General features: G+C 63.3%; 2 protein-coding genes across 2 annotated transcripts; one reads left to right on the top strand and one right to left on the bottom strand.

Moving 5' to 3' along the window:
• Positions 1 to 626: 626 nt before the first annotated feature.
• PRSS56 (serine protease 56) lies at positions 627 to 7387 on the bottom strand. The gene is made up of 17 exons (XM_069024798.1): positions 7243 to 7387; positions 6326 to 6487; positions 5559 to 5756; positions 4993 to 5046; positions 4488 to 4677; positions 4281 to 4389; positions 4040 to 4199; positions 3758 to 3900; positions 3462 to 3621; positions 3189 to 3377; positions 2935 to 3096; positions 2723 to 2786; positions 2345 to 2513; positions 1782 to 1935; positions 1587 to 1673; positions 1227 to 1333; positions 627 to 1098 (listed from the first exon to the last, which is right to left on the bottom strand). Exons 1-17 carry the CDS (start codon positions 7385 to 7387, stop codon positions 925 to 927), a joined length of 2427 nt encoding a protein of 808 aa, XP_068880899.1. The 3' UTR covers positions 627 to 924.
• Positions 7388 to 9767: 2380 nt separating this feature from the next.
• Positions 9768 to 19124, top strand: SLC12A9 (solute carrier family 12 member 9). The gene is made up of 13 exons (XM_069024191.1): positions 9768 to 10016; positions 12090 to 12224; positions 12397 to 12534; positions 12762 to 13061; positions 13279 to 13386; positions 13499 to 13610; positions 13689 to 13846; positions 14105 to 14187; positions 14509 to 14633; positions 15975 to 16167; positions 16332 to 16506; positions 17245 to 17391; positions 17849 to 19124. Exons 1-13 carry the CDS (start codon positions 9836 to 9838, stop codon positions 18679 to 18681), a joined length of 2688 nt encoding a protein of 895 aa, XP_068880292.1. The 5' UTR covers positions 9768 to 9835; the 3' UTR covers positions 18682 to 19124.
• The last annotated feature ends 3634 nt before the right edge of the window (positions 19125 to 22758 follow it).

Genomic DNA, 22758 nt, shown 5'->3' with positions numbered 1-22758 from the left:
GTACCGGCACCAGAGAGCTGCTCCAACCCCTCTCTTCCGGCACCCCCACGTGCAGGGAAGGGGAGATGGGCAGGCACAGCTGGCCTTGCCGGCCCCACAGGTGCCAGCCCATCACGCTGAGCCTGGGCACCCCAGCACAGGCACTGCTGGGCATGGGGAAGAGTTGTCCCTTCCCTGCTGTTCAGCAGTCCCTGTGATGCTGCTCGGAGTGGCAGGGTCCCCATGGCAGGGTCCCCACTGATGCTCAAGCACAGGGGTGGCACCCACCACTGACCACAGACCCAGGGCATGCTCAGCCCGTGCATTGGGAGGTTTCATGTGGGTCTCTAATGGGGTGTCACCGGGGTGAGCACCAGTGCTGTGCTGTGGGTGCTGCGTGGGCAGGAGGGGTGTCTGACCCCTGGGGAGGGGGCTAGGGAGTCTGTGCCAGGGTGGGCACAGCAGGAACCAAGGCTGGAGGTATCACTTCAGAGTACGGGGGTGATGGGAAGGGGGATGCAATGGGATGTCATAGCTCCCCTGAAAAGTCCCTCCACTGTCACCCACTTTGCCAGCACTGTGTGGCACAGCACTCGCTTCACATTTGCCAGCTACTGGAAAATAGAGCCCTTCTTTATTGAAAAATAAACCTTTTCTGTACAAATAAATAACAGCTCAGGTGCCTCTGGGGTGAGAGTGCGCATGCCAAGGTGGGGGTCCCAGGGGAAAGGAGGACTGTGATTCGTGGCTGAGATGCTTCGAGTACCCAGCAGGGCCCCATTGCTCTGGGGGAGTAAGGAAGTGCTGGTGGGAAGAGAGACTGAGGTACAACTGGGGACAAAAGGGTGGAAGAGCCTGAGACAGGGAGTGGAGTGTGTTTGAAGGACAAGAGACACCTGCCCCCGTGCCCTCTCCCCATGCTGGCACGCTGTCCCAGGGGCACCATTAGGTTTTCAGTGCTTCGAGTGCCAGAGCTATGAGGCCGGGCATGCTGCGGGCCAGTGAGTCACTCTCCAGCCCCACGAGGCCCGTGAAGGACGTGGGGCGGCCCCCTACAGTGGCCCGAACCTGCGCCTGGTACAGTCCCTTGGTGTTTTTGGAGCCCAAGTCCACCAGGATCTGTGGGGAGACGACAGCACCGTGAGTCCCAGGGGAGGCATGGGCAGAGTGGGACAGTGGCGGGCTGGGGGATGGCACTGCCTGGCTGCCAGGGCGTGTGGCTCGGAGCGGCCAGATGGGGCACTCACCTCCTGGAAGGTCATGGCCAGGTCTGCCTCGGGCACCCGCAGCACCCAGGCGTACAGCTCCCGCACCGCGCCCACCCGCACCGCCGACTCGTTGAGGCCAGGGCAGGCTGCAGCCCCGGGGGCGGGCAGGAGAGACATGGAGGGGACATTAGGGATCAATCGTGGGGGCACCATGCTGCTGCCCACCGCAGGGAGGAGCACCCTTGCTCTGGGGACACCAGGGGGGCATGGACAGAGGGGGGAATATAGCAAACGGCTGTCCCACTGAAATGGGACAGCCCTGGGAAAAGGGTGCAAGGCTGGGCTTGTCACCGTCCCCACCGTGATGTGTGGCACCCCATAGGGTCTGTGGGAGCTTACCTCTGCCTGCGCCTGCCTCCTCCTCTTCCTCCTCCACTCTGAGCAGCTCCATGGGCACCAGTTCACGTTTCTCCCTCGGTGCAGACCCTGACATCGAGAGAAGTGTAAAACACCCAGTGGGCACTGCCTGGGCACAGAGCCGGCCGGTGGGTGAACACCCTGCTGCCCCATTGTCCTCAGTCCCTCCAGGCTCACGGGGTTCACGGCTTGGCATGGGGGTCCTTGTCAGCTCTCCAGATGCCCATTGTGGCTCCATGGCTTCCAGGGTGGTGCCAAGGTCCAACTCTGCCTGCAGCTGGGTGAGGAAGGCTCGTCCCTGTCCCACCATCTCCTCCACCACATCCTCACCCTGCCAAAGGGAAGAGGGGGACAGGATGGGTGATGGGGCACGCACAGGGCACCCGTGGGCACAGCTACGTGCATAGTGGCAGAGTGCAGGGCATAGGTGTGCTGGTGTCAGACAGGGCACTGGTGACATGCAACTGCTTTGTGGCTGTGTTGGGTCAGATCCTAAGCTGCAGGGTCAGACCCATGGCTGGCTCTGCACTGGCTGGACTCGGGTGCACAGGTTTCAGCTGGGGAGGGTAAGATGTCCCCTCTATGGTGGCAAAGTGACAGATGCCACTTCTGTGGCTGCACAGAGGACAATGGACCCAAGGGATGTCAGGAGGGGATACAGAGGAACTGAAGGGGTTTGGTCCCTGGCAGCACAGTCACAAGAGGATAGGGGGTCCCCCAGCCTGTCCCTCCCCACATACCTGCAGGAAGAGCTGCGTCTCCCCGGGGAGCTGCTCCCTGTCCTGTGTTGGCTGCCAGGACAGGGGGCTGCCCCCTGCCATGGTCCTCAGAGCCTCCACCCAGTCCTGCAACTGGGGTCCCACTGCCCCAAAGAGCTCTGCAAAGGGGGGCAGCTGCCTGCCCCCCCACCTGGAAGCACAATGGGGCAAGCTCAGAGGGGGTGGGCAGTACCACCCTCTGCACCCTACCTGGGCATGCCTGGGGGGTGCCCTGGTTGCAGCAGGAACAGGACCCCAATGCTTCCGGCTGTTCCCAAAATGGCATGTCAGTGCCCACCAGCATCTCGACCGCCTCCCCAACCCCTTTAGCCCCTCATCCCGTGGCCCACCATGCCTCACCTGCTGGGGGGTCTCTGGGGTCTCACTGCTGTAGGGCTGGAGTGGCCCCCTGCCACAGCCAGGCCTGCAGGGACAAGAAAAGAGCAGGAGAGACAAGGGATAGAGGAGCCCCACTGGGAAGCCAGACCAGGCTGCTGGTTCTCCTACCACCAGCATGGGAGAGACTGATGGGACCCCAAATGAGCATGGGGCAGTCCAGCCTGGGAGAGTACCTGGGGCATCCCTGCGGACACGAGGAGGGAAAAAGTGCCCGTAGATCTTGCCCAGGAGCTGGGGCAGAGTGCGGGTGAGGAAGGAGAAATCAAACTGATTTCGGATGAAGTCCCCAGCCCGGCGCAGGAGATCCACCAAGGTCTGGGCGTAGGAGTGCAGCTCTGTGGACACACAGGGAGAGACATGGCCCTGGCCCCACGCCAGAAATGGGGTCCCTCCCCACACCCTAGCCCTGGCATGACCCCCAGCTCACCACATCGTCTCATCCTGGCATGGCAGGTCTCCTCAGCCAGGCGGGCACAGGTGGCCCGGCCCTGAGATGCCCGGCAGGACTCGGCATAGAAGGCACAGAGACGGGCACGCTCAGGGGATTGCTGCTCAGGGGGCAGCTGTGCCAAAGCCAGCAGGTCGAAGCAGCTCGGTTCTCGGCTGCCAGGCGCAGCTGTGAGGGAACCGGTGCTGCCATGAGTGCTGAAAACCCCCTGGGCATCTCTGTCCCCCCTGCGGTGCAGCCAGTGACACTCACGGTCCATCTGGAGACTCAGCCAGTCCGTGAAGGCAGTGACACGGGTGTAGACTCCTGGTTTGCCCCGCTCACCGCAGCCATCACCCCACGAGGTGATACCGTAGAGGACAAAGTGATGCGAAGTGGGGTCCTGGCATGCCAGCGGGCCCCCTGAGTCGCCCTGCAGGGGAAATGCCTGTGCATTGGGCTGGGCTGGGACCCCAACCATGCTGATGGGCTGTGGTACGTGCCCGGCACTGTCTGCCATGAGGGATTTTTGAAGTGGGGCGCTGACAGTCCCTAAGTCATGGTGTTACCTGGCAGGAGTCAATGCCTCCAGACAAATACCCAGCACAGAACATGGCACTGGTGAGCAGGTCCTTGCCCAGGGCACCCCGGCACGTCTCCTGGCTGAGCAGGGGCACCTGCGCCTCCATCACCACGTCGGCTGCTGGTCCCTCTGCCAAGCAAGGCACCCGTTACCGGGTCCCCTGTGCCCGGACATCTCCCTCTCTTTTGCACCCCTCTGCCCTGCCTCGTTGCGCTGGGGCTGGGCACCAGAGAGGGCAAAGAGGGGAACACCCCACGGTGTCTCTTACCTTCGTAGAGGGAGCCCCAGCCTGCGATGTAGCAGGGAGTGCCGGGGCTGGGCTCCGCGGGGCCGCTCGGAAGGCACACGGGGCTGACGGTGGGTGACGGGGCCAGCGGCACTGCCAGCTCCAGCAGTGCCAGGTCCCCATGAAACGTCTTGGGGTTAAACTGGAAGGAGATGTGGGGGGTGTCAGTGGGGGTCCCTGGGGCATCTGCAGGGAGGCGAGGGTGGTGCCCACGTCCACCGACCTTAGGGTGAGGCAGGATGCGCCGGACAGGCACTGCCCGCTTGCCCGCTCCCGGCTTGCCCAGCTCGTGGTCGCCCACCACCACTGTCCACGCCAGCTCGTTCCGGTTCCTGGCGGGGTGGGCGCAGCCAGTTACAGGGGTGACGGTACCACCCCGTGCCCCCCTCTGCAGGGCCATCATCCCCGCACTGCCGTGCCCCCACTGTACCCGCCAAAGCAGTGTGCCGCCGTGAGGACCCAGGAGCGCCCCACCAGCACCCCTCCGCACATCAGCTCCCCGTGCAGCCGCACCGACACCAGCCAGGGCCAGGCGCCCCGCGGGGCCACGCTGCCGCCCATGATGCGTCCTCGAGGGGCCGTGGCGTTGACTTGTGGGCCCCCGCGGCGCCCACAGCTCCCTGGGGGACAAAGTCGGGGTGAGGGGGATGTCCTGCAGGCCGGCTGCTGGGACAACCCGTCTCCCAGGTGGGCACGGGTGGCCGGGGATGGCCGTGGCAGGTGGAGGGGGTGGCGGGAGACGGGGCGCGTCGGGCGCGCTGTCAAGCCTCATCGTGCTCACGGAGGCGAGCGGGCGGAGGGCCGGGGGCACCCCGCAGCCCGGCAGCTGCCGACGCTAACCTCTGCCCCCCGGCCCAGCAGGCAGCCGGGGGCCAGGGGCGCTCGCCGGCGTGGTGGGGGGGTGGCGTGGGCACGGCGGGGTCGCCCCGGCTCACCTGGCGTTGCCGCCTCCGTTGCTGCGTCAGGACCCGGGGCTGCGGCCACCATCTCTGCAGGGACAGGCTGTCATGGTACGTGGGGACACTCCCCCCCGATGTCACCACCACAGCCCTATTGTCCTCAAATCGCCCCAGTTCCATTCAGTGCTTCCGGACCCCCATCATCCCGAACAAACACCCCTGTACCACCTCAGGGAGTGCTCGTCACCCCCAGTGACTCAGTGTCCCCAATCTCCCCTTGCCCACTTCTCCCACCCCAGGATTGTCCATCGCCCTCTCAATGTCCCAGCCCAGCCCAATTTGCTCATTGCTCCAAATGCCTCCATCCCCCAAATCTCCAATTCTCTTCCCAGATCCCTCCGTCTCTCCCAACCTTCTATCCCACCAGAGATCCCCCATCACTCTATCATACCCGCACCTCCACCATCTCCCCACTCCATCTCAGCACCGTCTGTCACCCCAACATCCCATATCCCTTCCAAGCGTCGCCTGGGGATACCCCATTTGTTATTGTAGGGTCTCCCATCTCTGGGAGGAGCTGGGGGGTGCGGGTGCCCACTCACGGCACTCCTGGAGGCGGTGGCGGCAGAGCTGGGCGCTGAGCGGGGTGCAGGTGTGCAGGGCCCCCTCAGGTGGACACAGGCGCTGGTAGGGGGCACAGGCCTGGCTCAGTGCCCAGTTGCGCTGGGGCAGCTCAGGCAGTGCCTGGGCATCCAGCAGGGCCTGGCAGCTGGGGGGCACGGCGGGGGGCACGGCTGGTGCTGCAAAGACAGCAGGGCTGTGGGCATCACTGTGCCCTCCCTGTGCTCCTCTGCCCGGCCACCCCAGACTGTGCTTTGGGGTGGGTTGGAAGGGGGCATGATAGGCTGTGGAGTCAGCATGTTTTGATAGGGTCTTCTGGGTAAATATCTGGAAAACTCACAAGGGATCAGGCGACGTTTTGGATAGGGCTCCAGGTGACTGGGTAAGATCTAGATAAGGTGGGAACTGCTTGAGCAGGGTCTCTAGCAGTTAGGGATATATTTCAGGAGTCTGGGCACTGTTTTGGTGAAAGTCTGTAGGTTAAGCTTGTGTGTATGAGTATGGTTTGGGTAGGATCTTGGGCTGTCATTTTGATAGGATTTATGGGGGATGAGGTGGCGCTTCTGTAGGCATCCAAATAAGTATTTGGGTAGTTTCCAGGCATGGGTGCAGGTTTTGCTAGGGTCTTCTGGGCATGGGATGGTGTTTGGATAGGACCCCTGGGCTGTGTTTGGCTGGGGATCCTGGGGTCTGTTTGGGTAGGCTCTCCTGGGGACAGGGGAGTGGAGGTAATGGGGTTGTGACTCACGTGGGCAGTGGCCGGTGATGTTGGCGCAGGGTGGGAAGAGGCAGGGGGCACAGAGCCCGCAGGCGCCCCGCTGCCGCTGCTGCTCAGACAGTGCCCGCTCCAGTGCCAGCAATGCGCTCCTCAGTGCCGCCTCCAGCACCAGCGTCCCCCGGCTTGACAGTGCTGATGGATACACACAGGGTGCTCAGACCCCCAGAGCTCCCACCACTGCCCCCCACCACAGCCATGGGGTGCCCCCAGCCTGCCTGGTACCTGTGCCCTGATAGCTCCGTGGTGGGTGTCAGGCTGGGCATGGCCTGTCACCCATTGATATTGCCTAGAGTGACAGCCACCAGTGTCACCTCCCTTCTGGGGCTGGCACATGGACATCTGGATGTTTGCCCAGGTCTGTGTGTACCCATTGTACATGGAAACAGGGTGTTAGCCCAGGCAGGTGTGTCCACATGTGAGTGCACACTTGTGTGTACCAGGGTCCATGTGCCCACGTCTTCATGTCTCTGCATGTGCCCATGTGTGTGCAGTCCTGTGCCTGCCCTACGTGTTCATCCCCCCGTGTGCCCCTACCTGTGACCACCTGTACCCATGCAGAGCCACCTTCCTGCTGGTGATGCCCTGGCAGAGTGTCCCCTGAGACTGGCACAGGTAGTAGGGCAAGAGGGAGTGCTGGTGGCCTCAGGGCACGAACCACAGCACTCCCTGCATCCCCCGTGTCCCCCAGTGCCGGTGGCAGCACTTGACACCCAGTCCAGGCAGCGCAGGCATGCCTCGGGTTCTGGGGGGCTTTGACAGGGACCTGGCCATCCTGCTTGTGCTGCCTCCCTACCTGAGAGTGAACCCAAGGGTCCTGTCTCCTGCAGCCACCCCATCTGCAGCCAAACTCTCCCGCAAAGACGCCCCCGCCCCTGTGCCCCACTGACCTTGCAGGATGCTGGCCGGCATGGGGTACAGCCCCTGGCCCAGGGGAGCTCCCCCCACCAGCTGCAGCAGCGGCAGCAAAAGCACGGGTGGGACCAGGCAGATCCCGAGAAGAGCGCCCCGTGTCCTCTTCCCTCCTCGCTCCATCCCCGGGCGGGCAAAGGGGGGCAGGCGGGGGGAGCCCCCGAAATGCCCGAGGCAGGCGAGGAGGGATGGATATATACGGTGCCCCCCGGGCGGTGGGAGGAGAGAGGGGCCGGGGGAGCACAAACAGGCGAGTTCATTAATGTCGCGCCAAGATGCCAGCTCGGGGCGGGGGGCGCGGGGGGGGTGCAGCCGGGGCCTCAATGCCGCCTTTGTTCGACGGGGCCTCCGGGCGGGCAGCATCAGACGGGCGCTGCGCTCCGGCGCTGCCCGCGGCCCTTGATCATTTTCACGCCAAGCCCCGGCCGCGCCACCGTCCCTCCTGCGGGCCCCGGGCGGGTGGGAACGCACCGGCGGCTGCGGGCGCGGGGGGCCCGGGCTGGGCGTGGGAGCCCCGCCGGCGGTTTCAAAGGCGGGCAGCGGGCCGGGAGCGGCCGGGCGGACAAGGCGGGGAAAGGGGAGGCGGGGGGTGTCCGGGGCGGGGGGTCCCCGCTCTCTGTGCCAGCCCAGCCCTGGGTGAACGGGTCGCCCCGTGCGAGGGCACTGCACCCCCGCACTGCTGAGCACCGGCTGCCCCCGGGGATCCCCCTCCGTACCTCTAGTACCCCCTGTCCTGCCTGGGGTGCAGGAAGGAGGACGTAACCCGGGGAGGACACGTGGGACCGTGTCACCGGCTGTCCTTCTTACTTGTTGTCTTCTTCAGCACCGGGCCCAGGTTGGGGGAAGCTTTGGCCCCAGGGATGGGGTGGGCTACTCTCACTAGCCCAGCTGGACAGTCTGCTCCGTGCCTGCCGCTCGGGTGGTCATTGGCACCACATTTTAGGATGCCACCGTCCTGCCCCCATTGCCACCCTCCTTTGCCCACTGGCCGAGCCTCAGCTCTTTTGGTGAAAGAGTGCAGCTGCCCCTCCATCACCCCTTCGGGGTGCAGCAGACGTCTGTGCCCCCACCTCTGTCCCTGTAAAAGGGACTGGGTTTTTTGGGTCCCATGTCCATTTGTGGGGTGCCCATCTTTGTTAGGGCCCCGGTCCAGACCTCTGTCCTTGCTAGGGGCAGGGAGTGCCTGTGTCCTCATGTCCACTGGGGAACACGGGGTGCCCATGCTCAAATCTCTGTACTCCGTGGGGGGCACCCACGCCCTGCTCTCTGTCCCCATTTAAGTGCAGGAGGTGCCCGTGTCCCCATCCCCATTTCGAGTCCGGGGGGTGCTCGTCCCCATTAGGGGCAGGAGCGGCTCCGTGCCCGCGCTCCCCGCGGTTCCCCCGGCCGCGATGGTGCCAGCGGGGCGCGGACAATGCCGCTTCAGTGGCACATCAAAGGCGAGGGCTGCCCGCGGCTGGCACGGCGACAGGCCTGCCGCAGATGAAAGCCCCGGCCCCGCGGGCTCCCACCTCGGCCGAGGGGGCACGCTGTGCCTCCGCCCCACGGGAGACGGCGGGGACGAGTGGGGTGGCACAGCACCACGGCACACGGGGGAGCGGCCTCGCGCCCAGCCCCGGTGTCCCCGCACGGATCCCCCCACCCGTGACGCGTGGGGGTCCAACCGCTCTGCTGACCGCAACCAGCACCCACGCGGGTACTTGAGGCCGGAGTGGTGTTCGCCCCCGGCCGCACCGTGCCCCCCGCTCCCGGCCCCGGTGCCGGTGCCAACCCCATTAACCTAATTGGCGAGGCGCTCGGCCGCCCCGGGCGGCGGCGGCAGTGGGACCCCGGGGCCCGGGCAGATCCCAGCCCCGGCGGCGGGCAGGGGGGCACGGTGCCCCCGGGGCCCCGATTGTCCGGTAATTGGCGCGGGCAGCCGACCCCGGCCGGCAGTGCCGCGGGGCGGGGGAGCGGGCATTGGCGGGGGCTGTACCGGAGCTCCCGGGGGTTCCCGGGCCGCGGGGCTGCCTGGGTCGGTATCAGGGTGTTGGCCGCTGGAGGGTCGGGGACAGGGGGCGCATGGCGATGCAGGGGCAGGTTTTGGGGTGCGGGGAGGTGTGGGGCGAGTTCGGAGGACGAGAGAGGGGGGACAGTGCCGGGTACCCGAGCGGGGAGACCCCGGAAGGGGCGAGGGTTGGGGGTGTGGAGTGACTCGGGCTGCGGGGGGAGTCACTGTGGAGGTGTTGGGGTGGGGCTTGGGGGGGCGGCGGAGTGATCACTACGGGAGAGCATTTTGGGACAGGGTCCGTGACAAGGGCGGGGGGCTGTGGGCGGGGCCGGTAAAGGGGCGGGGGCTCGCTGGTTGGCGCCCACGGGGCGGGGCCTATCACTGGGGCGGGGCTTATCAGAGGGGCGCGGCCGGGGGCGGGGTCTGAGCGGAGGGTCGTGGGCGGGGCCGTGTGTGGGGGGAGGCCATGTGCGGGGCGGGGCCCGGCGGGTCGGGACCGGGTCGGCGGGCGGGGCCGGGCGCTTTTCGGGGCCGGGACCGGGCGCTTTTCGGGGCCGGCGGGGCCCGAGCCGGGCCGGGCCATGGCGAGCTCAGAGCGGAGCGCGCTGCTCACGTACCGCCTGTGCGGCGGCTCGGCCGAGGAGGAGCGGGGCCGGGAGCGCGGCCGGGCCGCCGCCGCCCCCCGCAAGCTGCCCACATTCCTGGGTGTTGTGGTGCCCACGCTGCTCTCCATGTTTAGCGTCGTCCTCTTCCTGCGCCTCGGTGAGTGCCGCCGCCCCCGGGGTGCCCCCCTCCCCCGGCCGCGGCCCGGGGCCCCCGAGAGTCACCAGCCCTGCCTGGTACCCCCAGCCCGGCCCCCGTCTAATCCTGGAGCCCCGAGCCGCCCAGTCTGGGTCGCCAGTGCCCTCTCCTGAGCCTCCGTCTCTGCTGCAGTCCCAGTGCTCCCCTCCAGTGCTTACCCCAGTGCCCACAGTCTGGGGCTCCCGTGCCCTTCCCTGCTCAGGCCCCCGGCCTGGGGTCCCAGTGCTGTGTGTCCCCACCTGACTCCACTAGGATGGGGGCTCGGGCCTCGGGACCCAGGGACAGGAACCTGCAGGACAGGAACCCAGTTAGGATCTTAGGGACCCCTGTAAGGGACCCTAGTTCAAAACCCTGGTGTCCCTGGATTAGGACTTCTGTGTTTTCCGGTGCCTTCTCTAAACGGGATTCCTGTGCCCTCATGTCCACCTGTCCCCCCCCTCCCAGTGCTGGGACACCGCTGCTTCCCAGGCATCCTCCAGTGCCAGGCTCCAGCACCCCAGTTCTCTCCCGCATCCTACCCAGTGTCCCAGGGGCGGAACCCTGGTGTCCCCCAGCAGACACTCAGCTGTCCCTCTGTGTGTGTGTGCGAAGGGCACACATTGTTTCCCAGTTTGCCCCCAGTTTGGGTTATGAGTCTGTTACTGTGGCCCCTGGGAGAAGTAGGGGGCAGGATGGGCATGGACTGGGGCAGCTGGCAGCCTTTTGAGGCTGAAGGGGGTAGGTGCTCTAGCATGGGCCGGGGCAGGCAGGGGCGGGCGATGTTTGCCCTGGTCCGGGAACGGGAAAAGCTTTTCCTCTTTCACTTTCCGCCCACGGAAAGCCTAGGGCGGGAGTTGGCTGCGTGCCCGGGGGGCCTCGCTGGGCCATGGGGGGGGGGGGTGGCCGGCCTCGAGACCCTTCCCCTGCCTGGGACACCCCCCCAAGCTCGGGTACGGCCTTCCCCTGTCATCACTCGCCCCCTTCCCACGCCCCTGCTCGGGGTCCTCATACAGGCTCTGACGCCCTCAACCCCGCAGCGGGCACCGGGATCTCCCTGCCTGACCTGGCCCTCCCCAGCCCGGGGCTGTGTTACCCCGGGGACTGCGGGGCTGTAGGGGAAGTGTGGGGTGGAGGGGAAGGAAAGCTGCCAGGAAGAGGAACTTTCCCACTGTGAGGGGCCAAGGCTCTCCCCGTCAGCTCCCCGCTTCCCCCACACCTCACACGTACTCCCCAGATCTCCAGGGTGAGCAGCCCCTCGTACTTACGCCCACAGTGCTTTTGGGGCACCCCTTTATTTCCACCAACACCCCCGCCCACCCTTGCATTTGGCACTCGGGTACCCTCCGGCTCTCTCGGGACCACAGCGGGTGCCCCCAAACTCAGCCTGTCGCCCCAAGGGCTCCTTGCGGTGCCGGTGCCCGGGTCACCCCCCCTTGCCTCTCCCGCGGGCACATCCGCGGCCTGGCTTGTGGCTGAGATAGGGCATCGCCCACAGACAGCCGCGGGTGTCCCCTTCCTGCCTGCAATGTTGCCAGCCGGGATCGCTCCCGTCACCCCGGGCAAGGCCGGGGGGGCTCTGAGCCCCCTCTCCCCAGGAACACCCACCCATCCCCCGGGGACCGGTGCCGTGGCTGGCAGGGACACCCGGACTGCTTCTACTTATTACTGTGTTGTAGGCAAGCGGGGCAGCCGCGGGATCCCTGTGGGCAGCTCCTGACTCCCCACACTGGGGAACAATGGTGGCAGAGGGGCACAGCAGCAGAGCCCCTTGCCTGTTTGGTTTTTGGGCACACCTGGGCCAGACACGGGTGGAAGATGGAGATACCCTGAGTGTGGAGGACACTGGTCAGTGCTGCTGTGGGTGGGAAGTGGGAGCATCCTCATCCTGGAAGGGAAGGGGCTGGCAGGTCCTGGAGAAAGCTGTGGGCACAGGGATGGGAGTGGCTGCGTGCCTCAGTGGGGTGAAGTCTGTGTGGTTGCAGTGCCCAGGGACTCTGTCCTGCAGGTTGTCCGTACTCAGCTCATGGGCATACTGGCCTCCCCCTTCCTTGGCAGGGTTCGTGGTGGGTCATGCTGGGTTGTACCAGGCCCTGGCCATGTTCGCAGTGGCATATTTCATCATTGGCATGACGGTGCTGTCCGTGTGTGCCATTGCCACCAACGGGGCACTGGATGCCGGAGGAGCTTACTGTATCCTTTGCTGTGGGTGCTGCTGGGACAGGGCATGTGGGACAAAGCTGGGTGACTGCCCAGTGGTCTTGGGGTGCCATGCTGAGGCTGGGACCCCCTTGGCCTGGGAGAGAGGGATGGGAGCATCTGATAGTGGTTTGTGCTGCTGACATCTTCCCTTGACTCGAGCAAGATATGATCAGCCGTGCCTTGGGCCCGGAGTTTGGAGGCAGCATCGGGATCATGTTTTTTCTGGCCAATGTGTGTGGCAGTGCCCTGTACGTGCTGGGGCTGGTGGAGGCAGTGGTGGACAGCTTTGGAATCCCGCCTGGTGAGTACCCCACTGCATGGTGGCAGGGAGCAGCAGGTGTCCCTTACCTGAGCAGCCCTAGTGCTGTACCAGACATGCCAAGCACCATGCCCAGCATAGCCAGCATGGCTCACTCAGCTCTCTGGCCAGGAAGTTGGTGCCCATCATGCCTGCCACAACACTGGTAGCTCTCAGCTCCCAGTGATGCCCCCTCTGAGCCTTGCTGATCCTGACTTGTCTCTGTCCAGGGCAAGAAGCAGGCACAGGCGTCCACGTCCTGCCCCAGAGCTACTGGTACGAGCTGCTCTACGGCACCGTGCTGCTAGCGCTCTGCCTCCTCGTGTGCCTCGTGGGTGCCTCCATCTACGCCAAGGCCACCTTCCTCATCTTCCTCATCGTCGCAGCTGTCCTGGGCACCATCCTTGTCAGCTTCTTCGCCACACGGCCCTTGAAAGTGCCCATCCACTTGCCCCACTTCAACGGCACTGAGACCGATAACGGCTTCTTCACTGGCTTCTCCCTTGACACCCTGCGAGACAACCTGGGTGGTGAGGAGAGGCTTCCCCCACCCTGCCTGCTGTGCCCACTGGGACTGCCACATCACATGGGGCTTGCTGGAGGGTGGGGGCAGCTTGTGGGCACAAAGCAGGTGCTGTGGGGTGGTTTCTCCTGTAGTTTGTGTGTGGGGACATCAAGGAGAGGGCTTGTGGTGGGGCTGTGCCACCCTGGGCAGCCTGTCACAGCCCCTGCCTGTGTGTCCTGCAGGTGGGTATGGGGTGGACTACACCACCGGGCAGATGATGAGCTTCAGCTCCGTCTTCGCAGTGATGTTCAATGGCTGCACTGGCATCATGGCAGGCTCCAACATGTCAGGTATGGACAGGAGGTGCCTGGCAGGGTGGGTCTGGGAACGGGAGCTGAGGCTGGGAGAGATCAGGGGTGTGCTGTGCCTGTGGGCACTAATGCTGCCTGCTCCTGCCCACAGGGGACCTGAAGCGCCCGAGCTACTCCATCCCGCGGGGCACCATCTCTGCTGTGCTCTTCACCTACCTCGTCTACAACCTGCTGGCTTTCCTCATGTGTGCCACCTGCAACAGGTACAGCCACCTGTTCCTATGCCAGGGCATGCTCGCCTGGGCCGAGATGGATGCCAATGTGTCTGTGTCCCCCTCCAGGATCCTCCTGCAGAAAGACTATGGTTTCTTGCGTGACATCAGTATCTTCCCACCGCTGGTCACCGTGGGTATCTATGCTGCCACCCTCTCTGCAGCCATGAGCAACCTTATTGGGGCATCCCGCATCCTGTACGCTCTGGCCCGGGATGATCTCTTTGGTGAGTGTCCAGAGTGCAGTGGCACTTGTTGGAGCCCACTCATCAGGTTGTCCCTGCTGGGGACCAGCCCTGACACCAGGGAACTCCCTTCTTGGTGTGGGGGTGATGGTTTGGCATGTGCCCATTTGGGTCACCTGCATGCCCTGGAATTTGCCCCCGCCCCAGCACCTAGGGTGGGGATGGGACTCCTGGCTGGTGGCTGAACCTGTGGGTGCCTGCTGGGGTGTCCCAGCTCAACCTCCCTGCTCTACCTTGCAGGCCGGGCACTGGCGCTGGCCAAGAAGACATCTGCCAGTGGGAACCCAGTGATGGCAGTGATCATCTCCTGGCTGGTGGTGCAGGTGAGTTTGTCAGCGATGCTCCTTTCCTGGCCTCGCTGGGTGAAGGTGGGTTGTCACCTGGGCTGGGTGTTGTGGAGCCTGGCATGTCCCCCTGCCCCTGGGGATTCCTCCCCCAGGAGCCCTGCCCTGGGTGTCCTGCTGCAGTTATGCCCTTCCCTTCCTGAGATGGGAGGTATCCCATAAATTAAGGATAAATGACAAAAAGGGACAGGGATTCCTGTCTGTGCTCTTACCCATCATACCCCTGGGATACACCCCAAGTGGACAGGGATGACTTGGGCACATGCCTGAGGGTATGCATTCACTCTGTGCTCTCTGCAGGTTGTGCTCTTTTCTGGGAAGCTCAACACCATCGCAAGTGTCGTGACCACCTTCTTCCTCCTGGTTTATGCCACTGTCAATCTGGCCTGCCTGGCACTGGAATGGGCCTCGGCCCCCAATTTCAGGTACCCACTGGCAAGGGGACAGAGGCTGTGCTGAGATGCTTGGCAGGCACCCACCTCTCCCTTCTTCTATCTGTGATTCCCCTGCCATCCCTGTACCTGAAATTTATGATGGGATGGTGGGCAGAGATGCTGGACACGCCTCTCCTGGGCATTAGGGGGACAGAGACACCCCCATCCCTGGGAAGGGAACAGGTCCTGGAATGGCACTGGCTTGGCACGGTTCTCGTGTGCTGGCACAGCTTTACTGAGTGGGTACAGATAAATCCAGCACCACTGGGTACCACCCGCCTCCTCCCCTTAGGCTTTCCAGAGGTAATTTATAGCCTGTGCCCGGCCGGCATCCCCCGGGCAGTTTGCCAAGCAGTGATGGAGCCCACTTTCCATTAGCGCTAATTAAACTAACAGAGAAGGGGGGGGAGGGAGGAAGGGGGATTCTGGGTTGGGAGGAGGAGAAAAAATCTTCCAGGAAGAGGGAAGTATGTGTGGCAGGCAGCCCCAGCCTGGGGCTCAGGGTGTGGGGTACTCTGGTGTGAGGCTGGGCTGGTAGGGCTGCCCAAACTTGGGGTGCAGGGGCCACGGCGGAATGGCCGGGGGGAGCCTGATCTCCCTCCTGGGTGATGCCCACTGCCTTCAGTGCAGGATGCTGTGACTCCACAGCAGGGAGAGTCCCCCAGGTGGGCAGAGGGATTGCCCAAGTAGGGCTAGGTGGCACTGACTGGGAGTCTCCTAAAGGCCCCATTCCCAAGGGAGAGCTGATGCCTGTGCCGGGCTGGGGCTTGGCCCTCATCTGCCCTGCCCAACCACTCCCTTGACTGGGCACGGATAGGGCAGGATCAATGCCTGAGGGGGAGCCTGCTGGGGTGGGTAGCAACAGGCCCCTCGCCCACCCCACATCTGGTGCCTCCCCCCTCCCATCACTGAGGTCTCCATCAAGCACAGCGGAAAAGGATTTTAATTACCTTTCAGGAAAAACAGCAATTAGAGAAAATAACAGCTTCTCGCCTCCCCGCCTCCGCCTCCCCGCACCAGAATGAGCGGGCACTATGGCTGCCGGCGCTGCCCAGTACTACCTGGGTGTGCCAGGACAACTCCAGCCCCATTGCCATCACTGCCCTGTTTGCCCAGGGCTGGCAGAAACAGGCTGCCCAGTGCCCTGGGAGATGCCATCTCCCCTCCATAACTTCTCCAGGTGCATGGGGTGCACGACATGCCCTGGGCTGGTACAGCAGAATCACTGGGGGTGGCTGGTGTGGCCCTTTGGCACAGCTCCCCTTGCTGTGCCCTCCCTACAGTCAGCATGGGCACCACATGATAGCAGGTGTCCCTTCCTCCCTGCTCCAGGCCCACTTTCCGGTACTTCACTTGGCACACGTGCCTGCTGGGCATCGCAGGCTGCTGCGTCATGATGTTCCTCATCAGCCCCGTGTCAGCCTCGGCGAGCCTGGGCTTCCTGCTCCTCCTCCTCCTCGCCCTTCACTACCTCTCACCCAGTAGCACCTGGGGCTACATCAGCCAGGCCCTCATCTTTCATCAGGTGAGCCTTGTCCTCCTGTTGTCCCCTTATGGGGTGGAAAGCTGGTGTCCCCATGGCAGCTGAGCTCTGTCCTGGGCAGCATATCCTCAGGACTGGCATCCCCAGGGGGTGGTTTGGTGAAACAAAAAGGATTCCTCACCTGTTTCCCTCCCTCCGTCCTCCAGGTGCGGAAGTACCTGCTGATGCTGGATGTGCGGAAGGACCATGTCAAGTTCTGGCGCCCGCAGATGCTGCTGATGGTGCAGAACCCGCGAGGCAGCGCCCGCCTCATTGACTTTGTCAATGACCTCAAGAAGAGCGGCCTCTACGTCCTGGGCCATGTGGAGCTGCAGGACTTGGGTGAGGATCTGCACTGTCTCCTGTGCTAATGGCCTCTGCACTTTGCTGTGGTGCCTGGGAGCTCCAGGAGTTCTTGGGTTGACACTGCTGCCCAGCTGATGGCTGGGGAATGTCAGCATTTTGGGCACATGTGTGGCACATTGGGCTTGGCTGGTATGAGGGACATGACGGAGTTGTGTCTGTCCCATGCCTCCTGTGCACACACTTGTACATGTGTGTGCACAAGTGTCCACCCCTACAAGTGCCCACGGGGCTCCTGCATGTGTCGGTGTCAGCATGTACACGTGGCATGTGCCACCCAGGTTAGCGCCTGTGCACACCCAGCACACATGTGGACAGTGTGCTCAGGACAGCCTTGCATCCTCACCTCTTGGCTGCTGCTGTGTGGCCAGGTGCCTCAGGCATGTTTCCACCCTGGTGTGTGTTGGTTTGCACACGCGGGCTCTTCCTGGCACACGTCATGGCTGATGCACAGGCTCTGTTCCCCCCTTCCCTGCCGTTGCTGTGGTGACTAATGGCCTGAAATTGGGGAGTGGGGATGGGGTTGCCTGGGGGTTTTTTCTACATTTATGTATAATTTTATATCTCTCTCTGTAAGCACCTGCATCCCCCTCTCCATCTCATGGCTGCTGGGGTGGGCACAGGTGTTGGCACTGGTTTTGCAGCAGGGGTGGACATCAGGGTTAGCCCCAGTATGGGATATCTGTCCCACTGATGCTGGTTTTGCTCCCCACCCAGACATGCTGCCCTCAGACCCACTGCAGCCCCAGCAGGACTCGTGGCTGAGCTTGGTGGACAAACTGAATGTCAAGGCTTTTGTCAGCCTCACCCTTGCGCCCTCAGTGCGGCACGGTGTCCGGCAGCTGCTCTTCACCTCTGGCCTTGGTAAGTGGTGCCTGGTCTGGACATGGGTGAAGGTCCATCCTGCTGTCCCTGTGGGCTGAGAAGTGCCAAGGGGTTTGGAGGCATCTGGATGGACGATGCCAGAGCCAGGTTTGCTCTTGGAGACATCTGGGGTGAGCGGTGCTGTAGGCAAGTTGGGGTTTGGAAGCATCTCTTTTGGCAGTGTTGAGGGGCTTGAAGACACCTGGATGAGAGATGCCAAGGGGTTTGGAAGCACCTGGTGTGGGCAGTCCCAAAGCCAAGTTGGAGAGGTATTGTGTGGGCAGTGCCAAAATTGGGTCAGGTCTTGGATGTATCTGATTGTGATCCTGAAGGCTCTGGAATTGTCACAGTGAGCAATGCCGAAGTCAAGCTGTGGCTTGTTGGCACCTGCAGTGTCAGGAGGGCTGGTGGAGCCTTCTGCCTCTGCTCAGATGGGCTGGCATGGTCTCTCTGGCAGGCGGGATGCGTCCCAACACCCTGGTGCTGGGCTTCTACGATGATGAGGCACCGCAGGATGGCCTAGCCCAGCACCCTGCCTTCACCAGCACCCGCGAAGAGGTCCCCCTGGGCTTCCCCCCGCTGCGGACACCCACCACCCCCAAGCTGCTGTCACCGCGGGAGTATGTGGGCATTGTGGCTGATGCCCTGAAGATGCTTCGCAACGTCCTGCTGGCCCGGCAGCTGGAGAGCCTGGACAAGGCCTGGGAGCTGCGGCGGGCCGCCAGCCCCCCGCCCACCATCCACGTCTGGCCCGTCAACCTGCTGCGGCCCGACAGTGCCCGCTACGCTGACACCTGCAGCCTGTTCCTGCTGCAGATGGCCTGTGTCCTCAACATGGCGCGGGCCTGGCGCCGGGCCCGCCTGCGCCTCTTCCTCTGCGTGGAGGCGGGCACCATGCCCCATGCCCAGGAGGAGAAGCTCCGCCAGCTCCTCAAGGACTTGCGCATCCAGGCCCAGATCCAGCTGGTGCCCTGGGATGCCATAACCCGCCTGCACTGGCAAACCTGCCGGGGACCCCCAGGAGGGCCAGCTGAGGAGGAAGAGGAGGAAGGGGTTGTGAACTTCCCGACCAACACTACCCAAGTGTCAGATGAGTACGTGTGTGCCGCCAACAAACTGGTCCTGGAGCAGAGCCCCGCGCCAGCTGTGCGCTTCCTGTACCTGCCACGGCCGCCGGCCGACACCAGCCTCTACCCGCTCTACCTGCACCAGCTGGAGCTGCTCACCCGTGGGCTGGGCCCCACCGTGCTGGTGCACGGGGTGAGTGCCGTCACCAGCACCCAGCTCTAGGTCACCCCTGGCTCTCCCTGGGTCTCTGCACATGCCTTTGCCCAGTGCCTTTAGCAGCCTGAGCCTGAGGATGGCTCCAGTATCCCCACCCTGGTGGACAAAGAGGATACCCCACAGTGGGAGGTGGGTGCAGGGAGGGGGTTTGATTTTTGGGGATGGCTCCTGCGGAGGATGAAAGCTGCCCTGGCAGGATCTGGGCACAGCTCTGGTGCCAGAGGGGCAGCACAGTGCATTCACAGTGCCTTTCCTTTGGGGTGGGGTATAGCAGGGTCTTGGTGGGGGCCAAGCACTGGGTGCCCCAGTTGTCTGCTGGGAGCCCCTTAGTTGCACCCCTCTGTACTTCCTCCCCTGCCGCAGCCCCCATCCTCTCCTCCGCCAGCTCCTCCGGGCACCCAGCCAGCAGCGGGGATTGATTAAAGGCAGCCTCGACCTTGGTGCCCCGACTCCCCGCCATCCTCCTGCCTTTCATTAGGAAAAATTAAATGGGAAGGGGTGGGGGAGGGGAGCCTGGAGGCCTGGGCTCCCTGTGTGTGAGGCTGGGTGGGGGAAGCAGCTGGGTGCCGGCCCTAATGGCTGCAGGGTATGGCACCCTGAATTTTGCTTAGCACCCCCAGTGCTGTTGGATGGGGGGGATATCTAGATACTTTAAGCTGTAGTTCCTCCACCCCCATGGGTGCTGATCCCCTGGTCGTGGCAGGAAAGGGGGAAATGATTTATGGTGGGGTCCTTACCCACACACCTGCTTCTCCTGACCTGTTTCTTGGGGCATTGTTATTTCCCCACACCCATCATAACCTGCAGGGGGCAGCTGGCCTTGCCCCCTGCCCTCCCTTATTGATTAGAGGAGGGCAGGAAATTGTGTGGGTGCTGGACGATAAATCCTGGCGGGTGGGCAGTGTGCCCAGCACTGCCTGATGGATTGCTTCCTATTAGCCCTGGCATGGGGGGCTGCTCCTGACCAGGCTGGGCTCCAACAGGGGGGGCAAGTGTGGCACTGCTGTCTGTGCCTGCTCTCACCAAGCTTGGCACTGCTGGCTGCCAGCTCTGTTCAGGCAGAGGGCTGGAAAACCCCAGGTGGTTGGGTGCAGCTGGAGGGAAGAAATGGAGACCCACATTTTGCAGTGGATTGTGTCCTTGGGGGGGAGGGGGGGGGGGGCTGGGGCTGGCTTTGCTCCCTGCTGCAGGAGCTGGGTGCCCTGGGGTGGGCAGCATGCATCCCACAGGATTTATTTACAAACAGTTGGAAGCTGGCACAGGGCAGCCGGGCACCAGCAGGACCCGGAGGCCTATAATGTTAATTATCACCACGTAATTAAAAGCCCATAAAAAGCCTCACACTTCATTAAATTAAAGCTTCCCCTCACTGTGCCCATGGGCTCCAGCAGAGTTAACCTTGGCCTTGCCAGGCACCAGCACCTCTGCAGCTGGGGACCTGGGGCTTGGGACCATGCAGACCTCCACACCATTGTAGGGAAGGTGCAGCATTGCACATGCATGGGCACCCTGTGACACCATTCCTGTCACGCCTGGGCCTGTCCAGGGTTGCTGTCCCAGTCAGAGATGCCCACACACAGACATGGACACGTGTGCCCATGGCACTGCTGCAGGCACACCGTCACACACACTGGGGGGCACGGGCAGGGGGCTGACCTGGGCACGCACATGCACAGCCAGGTGTGTACCTGCAGCATCACGGCCGCTGCAAAGGCAGCACTGCATGCCAGCACCGTGGCTCCGGCAAACCAGCTCTGGCACGCAACGCCCACGCAGCGCACACCTACACAAACAGCATTTTTCCTCTTTCCCAACATCCAGAGGTACAGACAAACAGACACACTCACGCCCCTGCGTCTCTTCCAGCCTCCCACCCATTGCTGTCGGTGCCCAGAGGGGATGGGCTGTGCAGAGAGCACCCATCTGTGCCTGCCCCCTCTGTGCCTTGACTTCCCCAAGGGCTGGGCTGTGCTGGGGTAGAGCAGGGTGCATGGGGGACCCCCAAACCCTCCTGCCAGCTGAGTGCTCTGGGTCAGCAGTGCTATGCCAAGGTCTCAGGGGGATACAAACTGCCCCCCCTCCCCCCCCCAGCACACAAGGAGAGATGCGTGTGTGTGTGTGTGTGTGTGTGGGTACAGGCAGAGATATGCATAAACTAGGAGAGAGTGTGTGTGCACATGGGAGGGGGTGCTGTGCTGGGGGCTGTGCACGTTCACAAGGGGTGCCTGTACATGCACACACGTTGGTGTGGGTGTACACATCCACCCCAGATGTGAAACGCTGATGTGCACATGGGGCTCCAGGAAGGGGGAGCCAGGGGACCACACAGCCTTATGAACTCGGAGTGTGCAAACTGGCACACGCATCTGCCCAGAACCCCAGAGCATCGCTGCCAAGCGGGGCCGTGGGCAGGGGGCTGCGGGGGTGGGTGCCCATGCCCCGGCCCTGCGGGCGTGGGCAGCCAACAGGGCCTTGGCTATTTCTTGGAAATTTTGCAGCATTCATTTCAGTGCAAATAAAAGCTGTCATTGCCGGAGAAATGATACTGATCGGGGTCTGAAAAGACAGCAAATTACCCGCCTGAAAATGCACCGCTGGAAAAAAATGCATATTAAACACACAAAAAGGCACTTTGCCATCAGCCGCGCTTCCCCCGCCGCTCCAGAATAACCACACTTTACATAATTCTCCCTCTCCACCTCCGAATTAATTTCGCAGACAGAGGCAGAGGCAACCCTCTGACAATAGCAGAGGGGAGACGTGGCGGCAGCAGGGGAGAGTGGGGCTGAGGGAAGTGGGGCTGGGGGCTGCTTGGGGAGTGCCTTGCTCTGGGCTGGGGGCGCGGCAGTAATGGGATGCCAGGTTTGGAGCTGGGGGAAACCGAGGGGTTTTGGAGGGGGGGACCGAAGGGTTTTGGAGAAGTGAATCCATGGGTGAGGGTTGCGGGTAATGGGTGGATGTGCCCAGCTGTGGGGTGGAGCACTCTTGTACTCGCCCCTTGGGCGCTGGGGATGGGGCTCCTTGGGGTGGGACTTGTGGGGTGATGCCCACCCCAAACAGGCAAGTCTTGGGACAAGTGTTTCCTATAGGGGACAATCCCTCACTGGTGCCAACTCCACCAGGCATGCGAGTGCAGCCAAAGGACACCATGAGGCCGTGTTGCCCACCCAGGCTGACACTCCCAAACTAGCACCCCTCTAAGAAACCCCCCGGGAACGTGCCCTATTTATTGGGTGTGAGGGCACCATGCCCAGCACCCTGGCACTGCCGAGGGAGAGGAGCGGGTGGAGCGAGGGTCTAGCAGGGAAGGTGTGGGGGAGGTTCTTCTGGCTGGGTGCTCAGCACCGAGGGGCTGACAGAGGTGAGGGCGGGTGGCGGAGGTTGGCACCGCGCTGCTTTGCATTTTCAATGACAGACCCATGCCGGGTGCTCGGGAGAGTGGAAAAATCTTATTTGTCACCTGCTGGCGATGCGCGGAGGCTCCCGCGCCGCGGCTAATCTTGGGGAAAATGAGGATGCCGGCGGGGTGGCCCGCGGGGTGGGCAGGGCGGAGTGGGGCTGGCGAGCTGGGTGCTGCCCGGGGCCTGCTCGGGATCATGGTGATCCCATGGCACGGATCCTGCTGTTGGGTGTGCCTGGGCTGGGCAGCGCTTGGGCATCTAGAAGCAGGTGCCCTGTCCCCCAGCCCAGTCTACAAAGGGATGAACTCTTTTCTTCCATCCTAGCTCCAGCAGCAGCTGCTTGCCTCGCAGTACCAGTTCCACAGGTTGGCACTGCCTGTTCATCCTCTCAGAGCACTCAGCGGACTTTTTTGGGGAAAGTCAGCACTTGGAAGTGGGTGCAGGCACCACCTGATGCCCCATATTTACACACAGGTGCCCATCACAGACCTGCTGTACCCTGGCTCTTTGAGATGCAAACACCTGCGGGACGCTGCAGCGCTCTGCGGCCGGCTCAGATTTATCCATTACTTTATATCCACACGCCTTTAATTTTTACAGCCCTGTTGGAGCAATACCCAGGGCTGTTAATAATGCCAGGCCCTCCCCCGCCCCCCCCATGTGCATCCATCATGCTCCAACC

Source organism: Aphelocoma coerulescens, chromosome 9 (assembly GCF_041296385.1).
Source record: "Aphelocoma coerulescens isolate FSJ_1873_10779 chromosome 9, UR_Acoe_1.0, whole genome shotgun sequence".
Taxonomy (NCBI): Eukaryota; Metazoa; Chordata; class Aves; order Passeriformes; family Corvidae; genus Aphelocoma; species Aphelocoma coerulescens.
Note: the sequence above shows the minus strand (reverse complement) of the source record. Positions and strands in the feature narration are given on the sequence as shown.

Bases quoted from the DNA above. Each gene is read 5' to 3' on its own strand.
- SLC12A9 (XM_069024191.1), top strand. From the start codon at position 9,836: ATGGCGAGCTCAGAGCGGAGCGCGCTGCTCACGTACCGCCTGTGCGGC. The intron at 14,634-15,974 runs GTACCCACTGGC...TCCCTGCTCCAG, and splicing joins GCCTCGGCCCCCAATTTCAG to GCCCACTTTCCGGTACTTCA. The intron at 17,392-17,848 runs GTAAGTGGTGCC...TCTCTCTGGCAG, and splicing joins GCTCTTCACCTCTGGCCTTG to GCGGGATGCGTCCCAACACC.
- PRSS56 (XM_069024798.1), bottom strand. From the start codon at position 7,387: ATGGAGCGAGGAGGGAAGAGGACACGGGGCGCTCTTCTCGGGATCTGC. The intron at 2,787-2,934 runs GTACTCTCCCAG...TTGTCCCTGCAG, and splicing joins TGTCCGCAGGGATGCCCCAG to GCCTGGCTGTGGCAGGGGGC. The intron at 1,334-1,586 runs GTAAGCTCCCAC...CCGGGGCTGCAG, and splicing joins GGAGGCAGGCGCAGGCAGAG to CCTGCCCTGGCCTCAACGAG.